The sequence below is a fragment of the Homarus americanus genome, unplaced genomic scaffold (assembly GCF_018991925.1).
Source record: "Homarus americanus isolate GMGI-L3 unplaced genomic scaffold, GMGI_Hamer_2.0 scaffold22250, whole genome shotgun sequence".
Taxonomy (NCBI): Eukaryota; Metazoa; Arthropoda; class Malacostraca; order Decapoda; family Nephropidae; genus Homarus; species Homarus americanus.
This window is the reverse complement of record NW_024741189.1, coordinates 1865123-1887952: the sequence shown is the minus strand read 5'-3', so window position 1 is coordinate 1887952 and position 22830 is coordinate 1865123. Positions and strand designations below refer to the sequence as shown.

General features: G+C 39.3%; 1 protein-coding gene across 1 annotated transcript in view; it reads right to left on the bottom strand.

Moving 5' to 3' along the window:
* LOC121875653 (lysosomal cobalamin transporter ABCD4-like) overlaps window positions 1-22830 on the bottom strand; it is a 42460-nt gene that overhangs the window by 5457 nt on the left and 14173 nt on the right. The window contains exons 6-11 of the mRNA XM_042380275.1: window positions 22283-22415; window positions 19093-19221; window positions 15186-15341; window positions 6637-6716; window positions 1052-1179; window positions 3-205 (exon numbers count right to left, since the gene is read on the bottom strand). Of these exons, the coding sequence (XP_042236209.1) occupies window positions 3-205; window positions 1052-1179; window positions 6637-6716; window positions 15186-15341; window positions 19093-19221; window positions 22283-22415 (829 nt within the window). The remainder of the gene's footprint in view (window positions 1-2; window positions 206-1051; window positions 1180-6636; window positions 6717-15185; window positions 15342-19092; window positions 19222-22282; window positions 22416-22830) is intronic.

Sequence of the window (22830 nt, the reverse complement as noted above, 5' to 3'; positions counted from 1 at the left end):
ACCTGTTCTAGTAGAGAGCCATTAGTGACAAGTGATTTCTGGGGCAGGAAGATGACAGTTTTAGGTCCTGGAGGGAAGTCGTGAGCCACAGTTCCTCGGGCAGCCGGCCACAGTCCTCGCAGCACACGCAGAATACTCGACTTTCCAGAAGAACTTGGTCCCATTATTAAAAGATTTTCACCCTTTTGGATATCCAAGTGAAGACCTGGGTGAAGGAAGAATAAGAATTCATTATTATATACAGTACAATACAGTCTGATTATATCAATGTCTGGATCACTCACACACACACACACACACACACACACACACACACAGTAACTTGACCCCTCTGAGCTGAATAAAATCGTCTGGCATTAGCAAATAAAATATTAAAAGTGGCGTCCCTGTAGTAAAGGGATTACTGTATCATCTTGGACCTGCTGTCTAAAGTTGCTAAATAAGTTGTCCAAAAAGGAACCATACAAATTTAATCTTCTATAGGAAATATTATATGTATACTGTACCATATATTATTCATACTATGTGTAATATTATACAGGTATTTATGTATTATGTATACAGTATATTATTATGTGAATTACAATATATATAGAGCTGAAGAGAGGCACCTGTGTCAGTTTTGTCTTACCCACCCTGTACATTATATTATTTTTATTACATGTAAGAATATTTTGTGGGCAAGTCCTTACACAAAGACAAGTGCAACAAGTGTAGTACAAGGAACACAAAACAGAAGGAGAATACTGTACTATACTGCATAACTAAAACCAAGCTATTTAACAGGACAAAGTGACACTCAAGATGGCAGCTTATATTAAACACACTGACAGCTTACATTAAACAGCTTACATTGAACTCACTGAAGACAGAGAGGTCAACACTCAAGCAGTACAGTATATGTAAACAATTTACACAGAGGCCACCGCAGTTGGTAGACAGGCAGCTAGTCTACGATGGGCTTAAAGTGTTTACACTGATTTACTTGCGTATATTACAGGTTCTGTTAAACTCAAGCAGTAGTTTTTACGATAATTTTTTTTCTACTTACTTTTCACTAGTGTGTGCATCGACCCTGGAGCGATTATATCCACGTCACTAAGAATAAACGCAATGTTCAGTGACTTGTCATCTTCACAGAGCGGTGGTTCACGTTCAGCAGTCTCTTCCAGTAAGCATCTGTTCAACGCAACCAAACCAACAACTCTCAGTAACTATTCTTCGAGTTAGACACGAGCCGCCTCTTCCATCTACTGTATAACACAGCTACATTACTCTACCTACCTCTCAGATCATTAATCTTCACACGCATCTAAAATGTCACACAGGGATATCTTATGCGTTCATTTACACATCAAAGTTCTGAGTTACTTGCAGCAAAACATCTGGATCACCTGAAAATTTACCTCCTAGTTTATTCCACCTTAACTACCCTAACCTAACCTACTCTACCTTAACCTAACCCCACCCCCTCCCAGGTAGCTTTAGTGCATTCAATCATCACCTAATCTTCCGGTGATCCAAACCTCACGTCCTTCAGTGTTCTCATTTAATCTTTGGTTATTTAACGTATTTCCTTTCATCAAACGCCAACCTACATTTCCTATATTTTTTTGGTTGTCTGTTCCTAATCCCGCTGCTCCTAGTCGTCTCTACGTTAAATCAAAATAATTTTACCCTAAGTTCTTTCCCCTGTCAGTGAAAAACTCTCAGTAACACCACCACCACCACCTTACGACACCACATGTCTCTCTCACTACTGTGTCCTGGGCTCAAACCTGGGCCCTGAAGGGGGGGGGGGGGACAGGATTTTTCTTGTATTAACACTGAACAAGGTAACAAAGAACAGACCAACTGCCCACACAGCTAGTAGGCTGATGTATACGGTGGTCCCTCGGTTAGCGAACACAATTCGTTCCACAGAGTCGTTCGTTAACCGAAAATTTCCTTAACCGAATCCATTGTTTCAATGGGATATTGGGTAATTGGTTCCAGCTCACAGAAAAGTACATACAAAGTAAAAACAAAATTAAGTAAAGTACAGTGGTCCCTCGGTTAACGAATGGTTCGATTAACGAAATTTCGGTTAACGAATTGGCTCTCATAGGGATCTTCAATTCGGTTAACGAACAAAAACTTCGATTAACGAAATCCTTACGAACATCACGCTTTGTTGTGAGCATCAGCTGATGGGCTAGTCTGCTAATTCAATAATCTGTTCTATGCTTACATTCATTTCCAGTAGAGTAAATATCAAGAAAGTTGTGCTCTTTAATATTTTTGAATTTTTACATTCAAATTATTGGTCATTCTGAAATTTAGTTAACATATTGATAATATACAGTATAGTGCAGTGTAGTGTTGATTTAAATAAAATAATCTTGAATTACACCTTGTGAACTTAAAATTTTATTGGTGAAATTACTGCATCAAGCATGGGTCCCCTGAATGGTGATTTCTCCTCCACCCCCACTTCCTTCTCTTCTCCCTTCTCCTCCACCCCCACTTCTAATTCCCATCATCATCATCAACTAGGAACCTTCCATATACACACCTCAAAGTAAGTGTACTTTACTGCAATTTTTCTTTACTTTGTATGTACTTTTCTGTGAGCTGGAACCAATTACCCAATATCCCATTGAAACAATGGATTCGGTTAACAAAATCTTTGGTTAACGAACGACTGTGGAACGAATTGTCAGTACACAGACAAAATTTTCATTTGTAATTCACTTTAAAATGGCTGGCAAGCTTAAAAGTGAGAGTTTTGTGGTGATGAAAAAAAAAAAGAGACACCCATTTTAGATTTTCTTTGCATTATTTAAGCATTTCCGACTTACGACCTGGAAGTCCGGTCCCTAACCCCGTCGTAAGTCTGGGAGGAGCTGTATACAGTGGTTCCTCAGTTAACGAGCACAATTCGTTCCAGAAGGTTGCTCGTTAACCGAAACCATTGTTTCAATGGGTTTTTGGGTAATTGGTTCCAGCTCACCGAAAATTGCCTAAAATCAACAAAAAAGGTAGTAAAGTACACTTACTTTGAGGTGTGTATGTAGAAGGCTCCTGGATGATGATGATGATGATGATGATGGGAATTAGAATGGGGGTGGAGGAGAAGGGAGAAGAGAAGGAAGTGGGGTGGAAGAGAAGTCACCCCATGGTGCCATTTCACCCATAAAATTTTAGTTCTCTTGGTGTAATTCAAGATTATTTTCTTTAAATTAACACTGCACTGCATTATATATTGTCAATATGTAAAATAAATTTCAAATTGATCAATAATTTGCTTGGAAACACAGAAAAAAAAGCATTTAGTTGAAGAGTCTCAAGCAAGATGTTACCTCCACTAAAAAGACAGAGACTGACGCCTGTATGGTGTGTTGACAGGCTGGATGGCGCGCAAAAAACTAGCTTCCTATACTTCAATTATGTTCAATAATTGTTAAAATTACCAAAAATTTAATATAAAACTTTTAAAATTATTGAATAGCATAAACTTCTTGATAATTATTAAAATAGTAAGGAATTTAAGCCCTAGAACCGATTACTGTCTTGGCGGACTAATACTAAAGCTGGTGGACCGCCAAATGCAAGCGAAAACATGTGGAGGGGCGCTCGTTAAAAACTCATTAATCGAGGGATTGCTCGTTAACCGAAGTTAGGAATCTTATGGAAGGTAATTCATTAACCGAAATCTCGTTAGCCGAGGCGTTCGTTAACCGAGGGATCACTGTATACAGTACTGTAGTTTATATATACAGTACTGTAGTTTATATATACAGTACTGTAGTATATATACAGTACTGTAGTGTATATATACAGTACAGTACTGTAGTGTATATACAGTACTGTAGTGTATATATACAGTACAGTACTGTAGTGTATATACAGTACTGTCGTGTATATATACAGTACAGTACAGTAGTGTATATATACTACAGTACGTACTGTAGTGTAGAGTATATAATATTTTGGGGTTATCTGGGGTCCATTGCCTCTAACCTTTGACACATTTCCCCTTCCTCTATTGTCAACACTGCGTTGTTCCAGGAACAGTCCCAAACTTTCTGGATAACTGCTACACTACCTCAACAGTATATAAGTAAGTGTTTATGCCAGAACTACATCTCCTAATTCAGATTTAATCACAGAGTCCATTATGCATCAAACTAAGAGCCATAGATGAAATGACTGATGCCCCGGGTCATAGGTGGGAGGATTCATAAAGTGAAGATTTAGAATTTGCATAAAGCAGTTTGAGTACAGGTTGACAACCCTTTATCCGAAATTCTAAAAACCGAAAAGCTCTAAAAACCGAAGAAAACAAATTTGTGGGCATTTTTTTTTTTTTTTTAACAGGGATTAGCCCACCCGGGCATAGATCACTGACCCACATCGGGGCCTGGGGAGCGAAAATGTAATAGTAATAATAATTATAATAATTATTCATAATCACCAGTGTTACTTAACGAGAATCACTACTATAACTTACTTAGAATCACTACTATAACTTACTTAGAATCACTAGTGTTACTTAATGAGAATCACTACTATAACTTACTTAGAATCACTAGTGTTACTTAATGAGAATTACTAGTGTTACTTAATGAGAATCACAAGTGTTACCTAATGAGAATCACTACTACAACTTACTTAGAATCACTAGTGTTACTTAATGAGAATTACTAGTGTTACTTAATGAGAATCACTAGTGTTACTTAATGAGAATCACTACTATAACTTACTTAGAATCACTAGTGTTACTTAATGAGAATCACTAGTGTTACTTAATGAGAATCACTACTATAACTTACTTAGAATCACTAGTGTTACTTAATGAGAATCACTAGTGTTACTTAATGAGAATCACTACTATAACTTACTTAGAATAACTAGTGTTACTTAATGAGAATCACTACTATAACTTACTTAGAATCACTAGTGTTACTTAATGAGAATCACTAGTGTTACTTAATGAGAATCACTACTATAACTTAGAATCACTTGTGTTACGTAATGAGAATCACTAGTGTTACTTAATGAGAATCACTACTATAACTTACTTAGAATAACTAGTGTTACTTAATGAGAATCACTACTATAACTTACTTAGAATCACTAGTGTTACTTAATGAGAATCACTAGTGTTACTTAATGAGAATCACTACTATAACTTAGAATCACTTGTGTTACTTAATGAGAATCACTAGTGTTACTTAATGAGAATCACTTGTTACTTAATTAGAATCACGAGTGTTATGTAACGAAAATCACTAGTGTTATTTGATGAGAATCACTTGTTATTTAATTAGAATCACTAGTTTTCCTTACTTAGAATCACTTGTGTTACTTAATGAGAATCACTAGTGTTACATAATGAAAATCACTACTATAACTTAGAATCACTTGTGTTACTTAATGAGAATCACTTGTGTTACTTAATGAAAATCACTACTATAACTTAGAATCACTTGTGTTACTTAATGAGAATCACTTGTGTTACTTAATGAAAATCACTACTATAACTTAGAATCACTTGTGTTACTTGATGAGAATCACTACTATAACTTAGAATCACTAGTGTTACTTAATGAAAATCACTACTATAACTTAGAATCACTTGTGTTACTTAATGAGAATCACTAGTGTTACTTAATGAAAATCACTACTATAACTTAGAATCACTTGTTACTTAATGAGAATCACTTGTGTTACTTAATGAAAATCACTACTATAACTTAGAATCACTTGTGTTACTTAATGAGAATCACTAGTGTTACTTAATGAAAATCACTACTATAACTTAGAATCACTTGTGTTACTTAATGAGAATCACTACTATAACTTAGAATCACTTGTGTTACTTAATGAGAACCACTAGTGTTACTTAATGAAAATCACTATTATAACTTAGAATCACTTGTGTTACTTAATGAGAATCACTACTATAACTTAGAATCACTTGTGTTACTTAATGAGAATCACTAGTGTTACTTAATGAAAATCACTATTATAACTTAGAATCACTTGTGTTACTTAATGAGAATCACTTGTGCTACTTAATGAGAATCACTACTGTAAATGACTTAGTGTTAATTAATTAAAAGGTATTATTACAGTTTCACTCTCAATTGGGTTTGAGCAATTTTGGATTCACCAGAAGTTACATCACGTCATTTCAACAACTTTGTCTAACACCACTTGTGCTGCAAATTGATAATAACCGAGATGATAAATTCACGCAGGGAGTTAAGTAATTCTGCAGTCAGTGTGTGTTGTCTGTTTCCTTACAAACAACCCGCTTGGTCTGAGGTATTCTTGGGTCCACAAAAAACAACATGAAATTTACACCATAATACTTCAATAAAGTTGTTTTCATTGATACCAGATATAAAAATAAGTACTTTCTGTTTTATATGGCGGGAGGTCTGGGGGCGGACCCTCCGATAAGGAAGTTAGGTTGGGGGGGCTAAAAAAATGACTCATTTCCAACAGCAATTCCGGTCAAATTCGAATGAATCAAACCAAATACCATTGGAAAAACCTAGATTTCTGGTCAAAAACCAATGGTAGTGAAGCTGCAATTTTACTAATTAGAATCACTTATATAGCTTACTGAGAATCACCATGACTTACTGAGAATCACTAGAAGATCCCTCACCACAGTCTGACTTAGGTCGGAGTTTCTGAGTGATGTTGGTGAAGGAGGAGGAGGCCTGGGAAATACAGAGTGATAGCACAAAGAGATATATTCGTTGATGAGAACTGGAAAGAAAAATATAAGGAAATAATAGTTAAAATAAACAAAAACAAGCCGGGCTGGCTACCTTGATCACCATTCTATTACCGCCCAAAGAAAGTTTTTTGTTTCTAAAGGACCGAGTGTGATCCGTCATTCATAGCAAGATACAGTGTACATAGCACATAGATACCAACAACTCGTTGAGGAGAACTGGAAACAGAAGATAACTCAAACTGTCTTGGAGGGCAACACTGGATGAATGAGGGGAGGTTAAGACCAGCACAGGGCAGCTAAGTTATTGGTCTTGTTTTCCTTCTTTTAAGATAACATTGAATTGCCACAGGAGCACGATAACTCACACACCTCACTTCACTAAGTAGACGTGATTATAAAGAGGTAAATCTCTCGGTCAGAAGAAATTAATTGTGCTAACCCAGTGGGTGACACTAGTCATAGCGCCATATACTCGAGCAGCGAGCCTGCGGGGCTTTTAAAGGGACCTTTATGCTAAAGCCCTGCTACCAGGACACAGATTAGAAACAATTATTATAGTAATAATAAAGATCAATATTATTGTTATTAGTAAGCCGACAATTATAAGTCCACCATGTTGTAAACTGGTAGGTTTAAGGCTGAGAAGATCCAAACAGAGTCTGCATGCCCCCCTCCTCCACACAACAACAACAATGAGGGGCAAAAAATCTGGGACCAAAGCGGCACTAGGAAGTCTGTTGACATGCAATTACTGTAGGGCGACGACAGATATAGATGGTGTGGGCCTAACCCAGTTTAGGACGTTACAGAATGTGGTAAAGCAGAAAGGATGTTGCTGGTATTGCCCGACTGCAGAGTCAAGGTGGATAAGGCAACTGCAAGCCATAAGGAAAGAAGTGTCCTAGGGATGAAAGTAGATGAAGCTGGAGCCTTGCTGGTTGACAAACTAGAACAAGTTGGGAAAGAGATCCTTGATAAGACTGAGGAAGTAGCTGATAGAGTGGAGGTGGTAGTGAATAGGAGTTATGCTGAGGTCTTAAAAGGCCCACGGGAGGTGACGGAGAGTAATGCAGGATTAGAAAATGTTCTACAGCAGCTAGGGACTCTGAAGAAGTGTGTCGAAGAGATGGCAACTAGCAGACCTACAGTTAAGGGAGAGGAGGAACAACAGGAACATTTCGACCGCAGGAACAACATAATAGTTTACGGAGTCCCTGAGAGCCAGTCGGAGGAAGCGGAGACTAGGAAATCACACGACACGTTGAAGTTTGAGAATATTTGTACAGAGGTTCTGAAATTGTCATCCCTCACCTCAGGATGTGAGGAGGCTGGGACAAAAGCAGGAAGACAAGCCTCGCCCCCTCAGGATCACACTAGTGAGTGAGGAGGAGAAATGGCAGGTTATTCAGCAGGCAAAAAGCTTAACAAAGAGTGAGACATTCCATTATGTATTCATTCACCCAGATCGCACGATATTACAGAGGGAACAGCACAGGAAGCTCTTGCACGGCTTGAAGCAGAGGAGGGAGGAGTCGAGGAGGAACGAGGATGGATGTATATGGGCTATATCCAGGGGGAGGGTACTGGTAGGGAGAGAACCAGCGCTGGGCCGGGGGGCAGCGGTACACCCTCCACCCACTCTACCTCCGACCCGGGAAGAGGCGAGCGCCGTGTAAACAATGACATTTCTAACCACACCCTGCAAAACACAGTGTATTTGGCAAATGCTGCAGCCACTGAGAATGGAGGGGGACCGGAGTTATCACCAAGATCAGAGACGTTACCGAGAACAAATTCTTGTTTGAAACACTACTGAAGGTGCACCAACCCGATATTGTAGGAGTTGTAGAACTGTTGTACAAGAACAGGAGAATCGACCCAGAGGAATGTGAGTTCAGTGTTGCTGGATATGACTCATTTACGAACCTTTCTCAAGAAACTTGCAAGAGGGGTGTGGTTATCTGTGCTAGGCAAGACCTTAGAGCCAGCCAGGCGAGGGTACAGGGAGAGGATGTTTTAGAAGAATCAAAGTGGAGATGTACTTATTGTCGGGCGCATCTACAGATCCCCAAACTGCAACTTACCAAACCAAAGGAACTTAAGAGTCTTAATAGACAATACAGCGAGGCTCAACCCTAGCCACCTCCTTATCATGGGGGACTTTAACTATGGTGACATCGACTGGAGAAATGAGCACACGCCAAATGACCTAAACAACCCCGCTACTCTTTTTGTAGAAACTCTGAGAGATAATTTTCTGCTCCAACATGTAAAAGATCCAACGTATTACAGAGGGGAGAAAACACCCAAGCCACTGGACCTCATCACAACAAACGAGGAGGGTATGGTGGCCAAACTGGAACACCTAGCCCCAGTTAGCACCAACCACCATGTAATGTTGTCCTTCAGGTTTAATTGTTACTCGGTGCACGTCATAACCAGGCCAAGGTGCAAATATTACAAGGGCAATTATGACGGGATGAGGGAGGAGATGAAGGGTATCCAATGGCCTGACTCACTAAGGCATAAGAGAGTGGAAGCTACACTAAATACCATAGCTAGTAAAGTAAATTATTTGATCGATAAATATATACCCAAGACCAAACCCAGTGCCTCCAGGAGTACGAGGGGATTCCTACACATGAACCATGCGGCGGTCGACAAAGTTAAGAAGAAAACCCAGAAATTCAAGACGTGGGTCAGGTCAAACGATGAGCAGGACAGGAGGATGTATGCAAGAACCAGTAACCAAGCAAAGATACAGTGTAGAAGGGCTGAAAAGAAGTTCCAGAGGCTGGTTGCAAGTGAGGTCAGGACAAACCCAAAGGTGTTTTACCGCGATGCAAAGTCAAAAATAAAAACACGAGTAGGAGTATCGGATCTGAGACTTGATGAAGGTAGTTACGCAGATTCTAACCAGGACAAAGCCAAGGCATTGCACAGCTTCTTTTCCTCGGTGTTCACAAGAGATGATGTGAACAATCTTCCTGTGTTTGAGGACAGACTGTACGATACAGAAGAGGTTATAACAAAAAGACTGTCCAGGCTAAAGGTCCATAATAGTCCCGGCCCTGACATGGTGCATCCTAGAGTGCTAAAAGAGTTGTGCAACGAGGTTGCCGAGCCCCTGAAGATCCTGTTTTGTAAATGCCTGGAAGAACAAAAGGTCCCCAGTGAATGGAAAGTGGCTTATGTGAGTCCTATCTTCAAGAAGGATGATCGTCACTCCACGAACAACTATAGACCGGTGAGCCTGACCAGCATAATATGTAAGGTACTTGAGAGTATTATCAGAGATGACGCAATGGAACATCTACTACGAAACAACCTTGTAAATGATTGCCAACACGGTTTTATACTGGGGCTTGACATAATTACTCAGGGTATTGGATATTTGGACCCATATTCTGGAACGAGGTGGTAATATCGACACTATTTACCTAGAATTTGCCAAGGCTTTTGACAGTGTACCCCACGAAAGGCTGAAATTAAACTGGAAGGATATGGGATTCGGGGAAATGTCCTAGCGTGGATAGAAGACTTTTTACATGACCGCAAGCAGTGTATGGTGATTAATGGCACGAAATCATCATCTGTACCTGTCACAAGCGGGGTACCACAGGGCAGTACATTGGGCCCGCTGTTGTTTGTTTGTTTCATAAATGACATGCCTGACGTTGTACACTCCTCCATACAAATGTTTGCCGATGATGCCAAGAAATGGCTGCTGAGATTCAATGTCACGAAGTGTAAGAGGATGCACCTGGGGTATACCAACGGTAATGAGGCATATCAAATGTCCCAACGGGACGAAGAAACTGCACTATTTGAGACTATGTGAGAAAGACCTAGGTGTGTATGTTGACAATGAGCTGAAGTTCTCAGGCCATTGCGAGAAGAAGGTAAATCAGGCAAATAAATTATTGGGCCTTATAAGAAGGTCGCTCAGATATCTAGACAGTCCGTCCCTCATAACGATCTTCAAGAGTGAAGTGCTTCCCCATCTGGAGTACTGTCACCCGGTCTGGTCCCCAAGATATGCTTGGGACTGTCAGTTGGTTGAAAATGTCCAAAGGAGGGCCACCAGACTGGTGCCTGCACTTCGGCACCTGAACTACCCTGAGAGATTGGAGCGCCTGAACTTGCCTAGCTTATACTACAGACGGGCAAGGGGCGACCTAGTTGAGGTGTATAAGCATCTCAGGGGGCACTACTCAGTCGAGTGTCCTTACTTTGAGCTGGCAGACGCTCGCCCCACAAGGGGTCACAGCTCAAGATTGAAGAAGCTGCAAGTCCAGAAAACTGTGAGGGCAAACTTTTCGGAGTGAGGGTTGTGAACTCTTGGACAATCTGCCAGAGAGTGTTGTGACGGCACCGAGTGTGAACTGTTTCAAGACAAGACTTGACCAACACTGGAGCAGGTTCAGGTACATTCAGGAGCCGGTACATGCCCAGTATTTGCCAACAGTGCGTAACAGACGTGACCGATCGCCCAAGCGGCTAGCGAATCGATCAGTGGTGAAGAGGATAACAGTAATAAATGTTCTTTATTTTTGTTATTTATTCCATTACTCTTATAAGTTCTCTTCCTGGCGTGAGAACAACACAGGACATATTTTATTTACTCTAATTCATTCTAGCTGTTGGGACAAAAGGTCTCACTGGGTTATAAACTTCTGATGGCTAGGTTTGGTTACGTTAGGTTAGGTCAAGTTAAGTTTGATTGCCCTTGTTCCAATTGTCTTAGTGTTGACCATTGTTTGTATACCTGCACTGTCTAGGTCAGTGGTTCTGAACCTTGTTTGCCCCATGCACCCCTTTCACCATATGTCAGAATGTCATTCCCCCCTCCTTTCCAAGATTATCTGCCTCAAAAAGTGCATTCCAAATAATATGCATATAATACTGAAAATCCTTTATTTTTTCCATATTAGTATCAGTTTCCCCCCCCCCCCTCAAAACCTGGGGGGGAAATTCCCTGGTTGAGAACCCTGGTCTAGGTACATTGTTTGTATACCTGTACTGTCTAGGTACATTGTTTGTATACCTGTACTGTCTAGGTACATTGTTTGTATACCTGTACTGTCTAGGTACATTGTTTGTATACCTGTACTGTCTAGGTACATTGTTTGTATACCTGTACTGTCTAGGTACATTGTTTGTATACCTGTACTGTCTAGGTACAGGTTGTACCTCTCTAGTCCGGCATTCTGTGGTCCGGAAACTCCCGTGGTCCGGAACGATTTTAGTTTGTCCAATAGGTAGATAGGCAGCTTTTTTTTTTTTATCTGATTATTATTATTATTACAGGAGTATTAAATTTTTGCCCCTCAGGCCCCAATGTGGGTCAGTGACCTATGCCCGGGTGGGCTAATCCCCTAAAAAAAAAAACAACAAAGCCGCGGGAAATTAAGGTTTGTTTACATCCGGCAGTTCGGCTGCTCTCTCTCTCTCTGCTTGTCTATACAGAGTACAACATTTAACCCTTCAATATATATGAGCAGTAAATAAGTGTTGCTTTCATATTCTTATGTAGAGTAATGACGATATGTTTTCACATGTGCGCACTTACATACGAGCAGTCTCACTTTTTTTTTTACCATTAATGGTTAGCTACTTATATTGTTCCATTTATTAACATTAAATAACATTACAGGTACTTCAAACAACCATATTAATTTTTTTACATTAATTTTACTACAGCTAAAATCAGGGTCTTATTTTCTTCAGTTTTATATGTAGAACCAATCAGTCACTGGTTTTGTAAGCTTTAACATAAACAATGCCGGCAGCCGTCTCGTCTCCTCTAATATTCCACGTATTATTAATAAATTGTATTGTTAATTTTGCACACACAAACATTAATTCAATAAAAACAAATTCAGAAACATTAATTAAAATATATATGAACAGTAAATAAGTGTTGCTTTCATATTCTTATGTAAAGTAATGACGATATGTTTTCACGTGTGCGCATGCGCACTTACATACGCGATCTCTCTTTTTTCTTTACCATTATCGTTAGCTACTTCTATTGTTCCATTTATTAACATTAAATAACATTACTTAAAACAACCATATTAATTTTACTACAGCTACAACCAGGGTCTTATTTTCTTCAGTTTTATATGTAGAACCAGTCAGTCACTGGTTTTGTAATCAACGAAAACAATGCTGTGTCATTTCCTCGTGTGTTTTAATATTCTACATATTATTAATGAATTGTATTGCTCATTTTGCACACATAAACATTAATTCAATAAAAAAGACATTCAGTAATAAACAACAATGAATCTTTTGTACATAAGAGAAATGACGCTGTTTACACGATTATGCACGTCGTCTGCACGTTGGCGGGCCGTTCAAACCCGTCGAAATTCAAGTTTCCGCCGTCAAAATTTTTATTTATTTATTTTTGTGTGTGTTCCAATAAAATACGTTAAGAATTAAAAACTCGCGAAATTTGAGAAGCTACTATACGACATTTAACCCTTCAATATGTCTTCAAAGAGACCATGATGCAGAGAAAGTGGTGCTAGTGCTTCCAGGCATAAGCACAAGTCACTATCTATCCAGGAAAAGGGTGAATTTCCATGGTCCGGCAATTTCCATGGTCCGGCACCGGTCAGGTCCCGAGGTTGCCAGACTAGAGAGGTACAACCTGTATATTGTTTGTATACCTGTACTGTCTAGGTACATTGTTTGCCTCACCTGTACTGTCTAGGTACATTGTTTGTGTACCTGTACTGTCTAGGTACATTGTTTGTATACCTGTACTGTCTAGGTACATTGTTTGTGTACCTGTACTGTCTAGGTACATTGTTTGTGTACCTGTACTGTCTAGGTACATTGTTTGTGTACCTGTACTGTCTAGGTACATTGTTTGTATACCTGTACTGTCTAGGTATATTGTTTGTATACCTGTACTGTCTAGGTACATTGTTTGTATACCTGTACTGTCTAGGTACATTGTTTGTATACCTGTACTGTCTAGGTACATTGTTTGTATACCTGTACTGTCTAGGTATATTGTTTGTATACCTGTACTGTCTAGGTACATTGTTTGTATACCTGTACTGTCTAGGTATATTGTTTGTATACCTGTACTGTCTAGGTATATTGTTTGTATACCTGTACTGTCTAGGTACATTGTTTGTATACCTGTACTGTCTAGGTACATTGTTTGTATACCTGTACTGTCTAGGTACATTGTTTGTATACCTGTACTGTCTAGGTACATTGTTTGTATACCTGTACTGTCTAGGTACATTGTTTGTATACCTGTACTGTCTAGGTACATTGTTTGTATACCTGTACTGTCTAGGTACATTGTTTGTATACCTGTACTGTCTAGGTACATTGTTTGTATACCTGTACTGTCTAGGTACATTGTTTGTATACCTGTACTGTCTAGGTACATTGTTTGTATACCTGCACTGTCTGGGTACATTGTTTGTATACCTGTACTGTCTAGGTACATTGTCTGTATACCTGTACTGTCTAGGTACATTGTTTGTATACCTGTACTGTCTAGGTACATTGTTTGTATACCTGTACATTGTCTGTGTCTAGTACATTGTTTGTATACCTGACTGTCTAGGTACATTGTTTGTATACCTGTACTGTCTAGGTACATTGTTTGTATACCTGTACTGTCTAGGTACATTGTTTGTATACCTGTACTGTCTAGGTACATTGTTTGTATACCTGTACTGTCTAGGTACATTGTTTGTATACCTGTACTGTCTAGGTACATTGTTTGTATACCTGTACTGTCTAGGTACATTGTTTGTATACCTGTACTGTCTAGGTACATTGTTTGTATGTACTTGTACCTGTCTAGGTACATTGTTTGTATACCTGTACTGTCTAGGTACATTGTTTGTATACCTGTACTGTCTAGGTACATTGTTTGTATACCTGTACTGTCTAGGTACATTGTTTGTATACCTGTACTGTCTAGGTACATTGTTTGTATACCTGTACTGTCTAGGTACATTGTTTGTATACCTGTACTGTCTAGGTACATTGTTTGTATACCTGTACTGTCTAGGTACATTGTTTGTATACCTGTACTGTCTAGGTATACTGTATACCTACACTGTCCAGGTATATTGTATATACCTACACTGTCCAGGTATATTGTATATACCTACACTGTCCAGGTATATTGTATATACCTACACTGTCCAGGTATATTGTATATACCTACATTGTCCAGGTATACTGTATACCTACACTGTCCAGGTATATTGTATATACCTACTGTACACTAACATAAATATGAATCATTAAATTAATTAATATATCTACATAGTTATATATTTATTTCACTCAACAAACATGTACTGTATATAAGTAACTTACCAGCCAAATATCTATTTACGTATCTAACTTATTACATAATCCCCCCAGCCATGACCACACCCAACACCAAGTTTACACTCACCATTAGTGTGGTGATGTCCCACTGAGTCTGTAGCCTGAGGAGACACTCTACCAGCTGGGCTACACGGTGCGTCACGCCAGACAACAACACCACCTGGGCGCTCAGATCCACTAGGGAGGTCAGACTGAACACCAGGTACATGCACACAAAGGAGTACTGGTAGGGAGAGTAATACAAGTCCATCACATTACTTACACAACAAAATAAGGCTCAACAAAGATAATGTTTGAATATACACCAAAACAAGTAGGGGTCATCTAGTACTGTACTGTACGAGGCGCTCAGCATTATAAGGGGGTGAAGCAACACCCCGGCCAAAATGTGTTTTTTAATGGATATCACTATTTTCACCCTTCCTCTACATGTTGGCGTTGGATGTAACTCTACCTAGAATAGAAATGTGGTAGTAAGTCCTTCAAAAATAAGGTGTGATTTTGCCTCAGGCCTGCAGCTGAGTATCTGGCTGTGCGAGCCAATGACAGCGCGCCTCCCTCGGACCTTACCCCCCGAGGCAGCCAATCACAATGGATTTCCCCTTGCTACGTCACAGCTCCTCGGCCAATCCGCACACCCAGATGCTGCCCCCTCCTTAGTTTTGGTGCATATTTTAGTATCAGGAAGTTCAGTATTTGTTCTACTACTATTTTTGATAACTTTTGGGCGTAACATTGACGTAATTCGTGTTCCACGGGTGTGAGAAGTGCCGTGCAATATCTGGCCGATATTAGAGCAAGACTGGAGTGAGGCCAGGCCTTCTGGTGTGGGTTCAGGAGCCCATTATTCCTGAGCGTGTGTTTGATGCCAGTGCTCACGTGGACACCCCAGTAATGCTTGTTGATAGTGATTTTGGTGGTGAATTTAGTGTTGATTATGGTGATACAAGTGATACTGGTGATGGTGCAGGTGACCGGTTATGAGAATGTTGGTGAGACATCCGCTTGTACAAACTCAATGCGACAGTGATGATGATATTGATGAGCCACAACAGGATGAAAGTGAGTCTCTTATTGACAGGAACACCGTGATTGCAGAAAAAAACAATATACATCACATTATGAACCACTGGAAGACCTTTTTAGAGACTATGATGACTTACCTGTTGACAATGAAAGTGACTCACAGATGATGAAAGTGATTATCATAATGACAATAATACTTTAAACGTACAGAATAACCTTTTAGCGCGCTACAAAGCATCCGAAGATCTTTTTGCCGACCATGACGAGTTAAAAGACAATGTGGCACGCAATGACGATGATAATGATGATGAAAGTGAGCTTGAAATAGATGAAACTGAGTCTACTGATAATACAAAAAGTGACTGATATACATCACAAGACCTTTTGGCAGAATGTGTTCCAGTTACGTGACGTGCACTGACAGCAATAACGACGATGAAAGTGAAGATGAAAATGGTAACACAAACAGTGACACTAATGTATCACAACCAGAACATACAGACTGTGAGGAGGTACAAGTGGACAGTGACGAGACATGCACTGACCTTGATGGTGATGAAAGTGAGCCTGACCCAACGAATGATAGTGAAAGTGAGCCTGACCCAACGAATGATGGTGAAAGTGTGAAAGTGAGCCTGACCCAACGAATGCTAGTGAAAGTGAGCCTGACCCAACGAATGCTAGTGAAAGTGTGAAAGTGAGCCTGACCCAACGCTAAAAGTGAGCCTGACCCAACGAATGAAAGTGAGCCTGACCCAACGAATGAAAGTGAGCCTGACCCAACGAATGCTAGTGAAAGTGAGCCTGACCCAACGAATGCTAGTGAAAGTGAGCCTGACCCAACGAATGATAGTGAAAGTGAGCCTGACCCAACGAATGATAGTGAAAGTGAGCCTGACCCAACGAATGATAGTGAAAGTGAGCCTGACCCAACGAATGCTAGTGAAAGTGAGCCTGACCCAACGAATGCTAGTGAAAGTGAGCCTGACCCAACGAATGATAGTGAAAGTGAGCCTGACCCAACGAATGCTATGAAAGTGAAAGTGAGCCTGACCCAACGAATGCTAGTGAAAAGTGAGCCTGACCCAACGAATGATAGTGAAAGTGAGCCTGACCCAACGAATGATAGTGAAAGTGAGCCTGACCCAACGAATGCTAGTGAAAGTGAGCCTGACCCAACGAATGCTAGTGAAAGTGAGCCTGACCCAACGAATGATAGTGAAAGTGAGCCTGACCCAACGAATGATAGTGAAAGTGAGCCTGACCCAACGAATGCTAGTGAAAGTGAGCCTGACCCAACGAATGCTAGTGAAAGTGAGCCTGACCCAACGAATGATAGTGAAAGTGAGCCTGACCCAACGAATGCTAGTGAAAGTGAAGCTAGGAAAGTGAACCCAACGAATGCTAGTGAAAGTGAGACGAATGAAAAGTGAGCCTGACCAAACAATGCTAGTGAAAGTGAGCCTGACCAACGAATGATAGTGAAAGTGAGCCTGACCCAACAATGATAGTGAAAGTGAGCCTGACCCAACGAATGATAGTGAAAGTGAGCCTGACCCAACGAATGATAGTGAAAGTGAGCCTGACCCAACAAATGATAGTGAAAGTGAGCCTGACCCAACGAATGATAGTGAAAGTGAGCCTGACCCAACAAATGATAGTGAAAGTGAGCCTGACCCAACGAATGATAGTGAAAGTGAGCCTGACCCAACGAATGCTAGTGAAAGTAAGCCTGACCCAACGAATGCTAGTGAAAGTGAGCCCATACCTCAGTCTTATAATGAAGCTGAACTGTTGCCGGCATCAATAATCAATGATTTAGTTGATGAAGAATCTGTGTGGCGATTTTTAGAGAGGGCAGAGAAAGACTTTGATCAGTACCTGATTGATTATGACGAGGCCGTTAAAGTTATACGCACTCCTCAGGGTTTACTTAACTTCAAGTTGCTACGGTCTTCAGGGTTAATAAAACGAAGGAACTAAACAAAGTAAGATTGTAATACTACTATCATAATACTGTTTTACCAAAGATTATGCAAACTTTCTCCGCCTTTGTATTCGTAAGTTAATTACGTGGGGGGGGGAGGGGGGGTTAATGGTGGGGGGGATGAGTGTAGTGGTGTTTCCTTATTATTATTCTACTTAACAACATTGTAAATCTTTGGCTAATAATAGGGACCAAAAGATAAATTCTGATAAGCAAATGAGTTTTTATTATTATTTATTCTTGTTGGGTTAATGGGAGGTTTATGGGGGGGTGTAAGACAAGTGTCGTTTATGGTGATTATTAACTTGTCTTTCAGTATTAGCCAACAATAATAAGAAAGTTTAGCAGAAAAACGCGATTATTGTTGGTTTCAAGCTCAAACAACTGTACATCACAGGTAGTTATTCTCATTCAACTCTTGATAAAATAATAACTATTCACAGAACTAACTTCCAGTTTCCACAGTTCGCTAAGAGAGGGATTGAGCTGCACGATAAAAAAAAAAAACCCTCTAGCTTAAAAAAACAACAAAGTTCTGGCTGTTTGAACTTCGAAAAACTTTAAATGCGTTTTTCTCAGCTTTTGGAATTTGGTGCTTCACCCCCTTCTGATGTGGAGATCCTCATATAATGTACTGTAATGTATAATTATATAAAGTACTGTACTGTATAATTACAGTACAACAATGTAATTACCTCTCTGTAAATCTTAGTGGTAAGGATGGTACAGTATAATACCTCACATATTAAGTTCTACCATATTGTACAATAATTACTACTTGGTAATGATGTTTGATTATTACATTAAGTGCTCAACCAGACAACTCATAAATTAGTTTTCTGATGAGTGAGAGGGTGGGAGTTTATGGTCATTATTCCCATTAGCAAAACATTTATTGAAAAAGAATATTAAGTTGCCTGTAATGTGGTGCTAAAACATGCAGTAATGTCCTGCTACTTACAGCACTAACTATGGAGGATATATCTGCATCATCGGGAAATTTCCCTCCAAATATTGGGATGGCGATGGCAAGATATGATATTATCGACCCCAAGTAGTCGAAGATGTACCGAGTCAAGTTTAACACAATCTGAAAAAAATAACAAATAAAATAAAAAAACAGGGACAAAAATTCTAAATGGCGGTGAATACATAACTAAAAATATATACAGTAAAACCTCGATTAACCGACTCTAAATTAACCGTCAATCCCGAACTCCCAATTTTTTTTTTTACAGGGATTAGCCCACCCGGGCACAGGTCACTGACCCACAACGGGGCCTGGGGGGCGATAATGTAATAATATTAACAATGATAATGATAATGATAATAATAATAGTAATAAAGAACCATAAATAAATGTAAAAATTAAAAAAATCAAGAATGAGAAACAATATATGTATGTTGTGTTGTCAATAGTAAGAGAAACAATTGAGACCCTGCAATTGTGTGTAATTGAGGCAGAAAGTCAGATCAGCAACCTGGGACTTGGTCACAATTTTTGTGATGACATATGTTCTTTGACTTTTCCATTTTTTATTCACGGTTTCTGTGCTGGTTCATATTTATTTACTAAAGTGGTTAATGTTTTAAAGCAAATTCTATTGAAACATGAATGGCAAATGAACAAAAATGAATAGAGGGAATTAAATAAGGTAGGTTAGGGAAAGGTACTTTGAAAATGTATGTTTTATTTCCGTAGACTTTATGTACTATTAACCGACCTTTCGGATTATCGGTCGGCCCCTTCCCCCCATATGTGGTCGGTTAATCGAGGTTTTACTGTATAGAGAGATGACAAGAACCAATGGTGGAGAGACAGGTTGTTTTATCGTACCATCTGTGTCATTATATAAGACACAACACTTTATCACCACAAGATTTAACAGTACAGCTCCTCCCCGACTTACGACTGGGTTAGGGACCCAAATCCAGGTCGTAAGTCGAAATGGTCTTAAGTCGAAAATGCTTAAATAATACATAGAAAATCTAAAATGGGTGTCTCTTTTTCTTCTCAGCACCACAAAACTCTCACTTTTAAGCTTGCCAGCCATTTTAAAGTCAATTACAAACGAAAATTTTGTCAGTTCACAGCGCAATCACTGACGTTGGGACTCGAAAATACGTAATTTGACAAAATTTTGATACGACCGAAGCGGTCGTATGTCCGAGTGGTCGTAAGTCGAGTAGGTCGTAAGTCGGGGAGGAGCTATACATAATACACTACAGTTATCCCCCGAGTTACCTAATTTTGCGTTATGGTTATTCAAGCTAAGGACAAGTTTTCAGGGGATACGAAGGTTTGGTAAAATGCAAAAGGAGACGTCAAGTGAAAAGGTTGGGACCCAGTGCATTAATGTCATCTAGGAATGGCTGATCCCCAACTTATACCAATAATGATGACGTTTAGGAACTGTTTTGAGTTGTAATATGTTAAACAGGGCCTTAGTCACTGTGTACAAGCTATCTGTATATATGTTGGGCTCAAAGACCGAAAACTAGGTTAGGTTAGGTTGTATCTGTTGGGTAAAACCCAAGATGCAAAATTTTGTTTTCTGGTTCTTTTGAAAACAGCCACAATGTGTTGGTTAGTGTTTGGTCTTTGAGCCCACAAGACAAACAGCACCATCACTGTACTGTACATACGTCCCCCTCAACCTCTTTCTGTTACCAGGTACAGTATATGGTACAATACTGTTTAAGGCTGGGCTATGGTAAAATATGCAGGTACAGTACAGTAACTTCTGTAGTTTGCATAAATTTTACATGCATAAATATACAGTACCTCACATGTGCTGTATAAACAATTATTTTTATGGTCAGCTCATAAGGTAACTGATAAAAATATTTAGGAAAAAATTAGACATGAAACGGTCATGTGCACACTGACACAGGGTAGCCAAGGTTACCTGGTGGTAAGGTGCCACCAGGCATCCTGCAGCAACACTCAACATTTGCATTATAATTTTGAATGTTGTTCTCGATATCAAATCAGTTAAATAATGTTAACTGTTTCAATGATGAAAAGTTATAATAAAAATTAAAATAATGAAGATGGTCACACTGGTAGGCAGTACAGTTGGTCCCTCGGTTAACGAACACAATTCGTTCCACAGAGTCGTTCGTTAACCGAAAATTTCATTAACCGAATCCATTATTTCAATGGGATATTGGGTAATTGGTTCCAGCTCACAGAAAAGTATATACAAAGTAAAGCCCAAAATGCATAAAGTGTATATCGTACATATACACTAGAACTCTTAAATCACTACTGTACTGTGATACAGGTGATTAATTTTATCTCTTGTGCAAAATATATGACGTTTATATTCAAATTATTCGCTGTCTTGCAAGGATTCCAGCAATGCAAATTATATTCTCCTAACTTTAGTCTGTGATATTATATAAGATAAAAACTTAAAGCTTCCTGTATAACTACCAAACTCTGGCTGGTAGGGGGGGGAGGGGGGGGGGGGTGACAGTGACATGTTTGACAGTTGGTACTGAAGGTCTGGTGAAGTATTTATTTGTTTATTTATGTCCTTTAGATTGAGTTTTTGTTTTTTGCTTATAAAATGTCACAGAAGTGGCCGGGGAGAAGATAGTTTACATTGCTGGAATTCTTATAAGATAGTGATTAATTTGAATATAAACATGCAATAGTTTGCACTAGACAAAAATTTGAGTAATTACTCTGTACATTATTCTGATTACATGTACAGTTCAGCTTTGCCCTAAGGTCAGTGTGTGCATGTAAATTAGTTTCAATAAATGAATAAAGTTACATATATCGAGCCAAAAATAATAGTTGAAAAACTTTATGTAGACAGAGCTTGGATGGCTAAATTTTAGAATGACCAATAATTTTAATATAAAAAAATGTACAAATATTAAAGAGCACAATTTTCTTGATATTTACTCCATTGGAAACGAATGTAAACATAGAACAGATTACTAAATTGGCAGACTAGCCCATCAGCTGATGCTCCCAACGAAATGTGATTTTTGTAAGGATTTCGTTTATCAAAATTTTGTTCGTTAACTGAATTGAAAATTCTTATGGAAGGTAATTCATTAACCGAACCATTCGTTAACCGAGGGACCACTGTACTGTAATGTATCAAAAAATAAAAACACTTATGTCATCATACTTGTCTAGTAAAGAGCCGCTGTTGAGCTCGAATAAGTCCATCAAGTGAGCTGTTGGTCTTACAGGACTCTATGGACCCTGAACCATGGAACGCCACAGACTCCGAGTCCACCCGCACCTGCATGTGTTTAAACCTGTGGGAGGAGGAGATACACTGTAAGAGAGGAGACAATGAAACAAAACATTAACATCTGATCCAGATCATATTTTCAACTGAGAATGAATCACTCCTAAGGGATCTGCTTTACATCATAAATAGCAACAAAAAATAATAATAAAATTGAGAAAAGTGCCACACTGTTCTACATCACTCCACACTCAACACAATACTAAAATGCTTTCACACACATACAAAACCAGAAGGTGCAGAAAGGTGAATATTGAGAGGATAATAATGTTACTGTACCGGTCACAAGCCGGGCACAGGACCGGACTCAAACGGCCCCATCAACGCCACACTTGTACCAATGTAAAGTATACAGTACAGTGACCCCTCGGTTAACGAACTCAATCCGTTCCAGAAGGTCGTTCGTTAACCGAAAATTAACC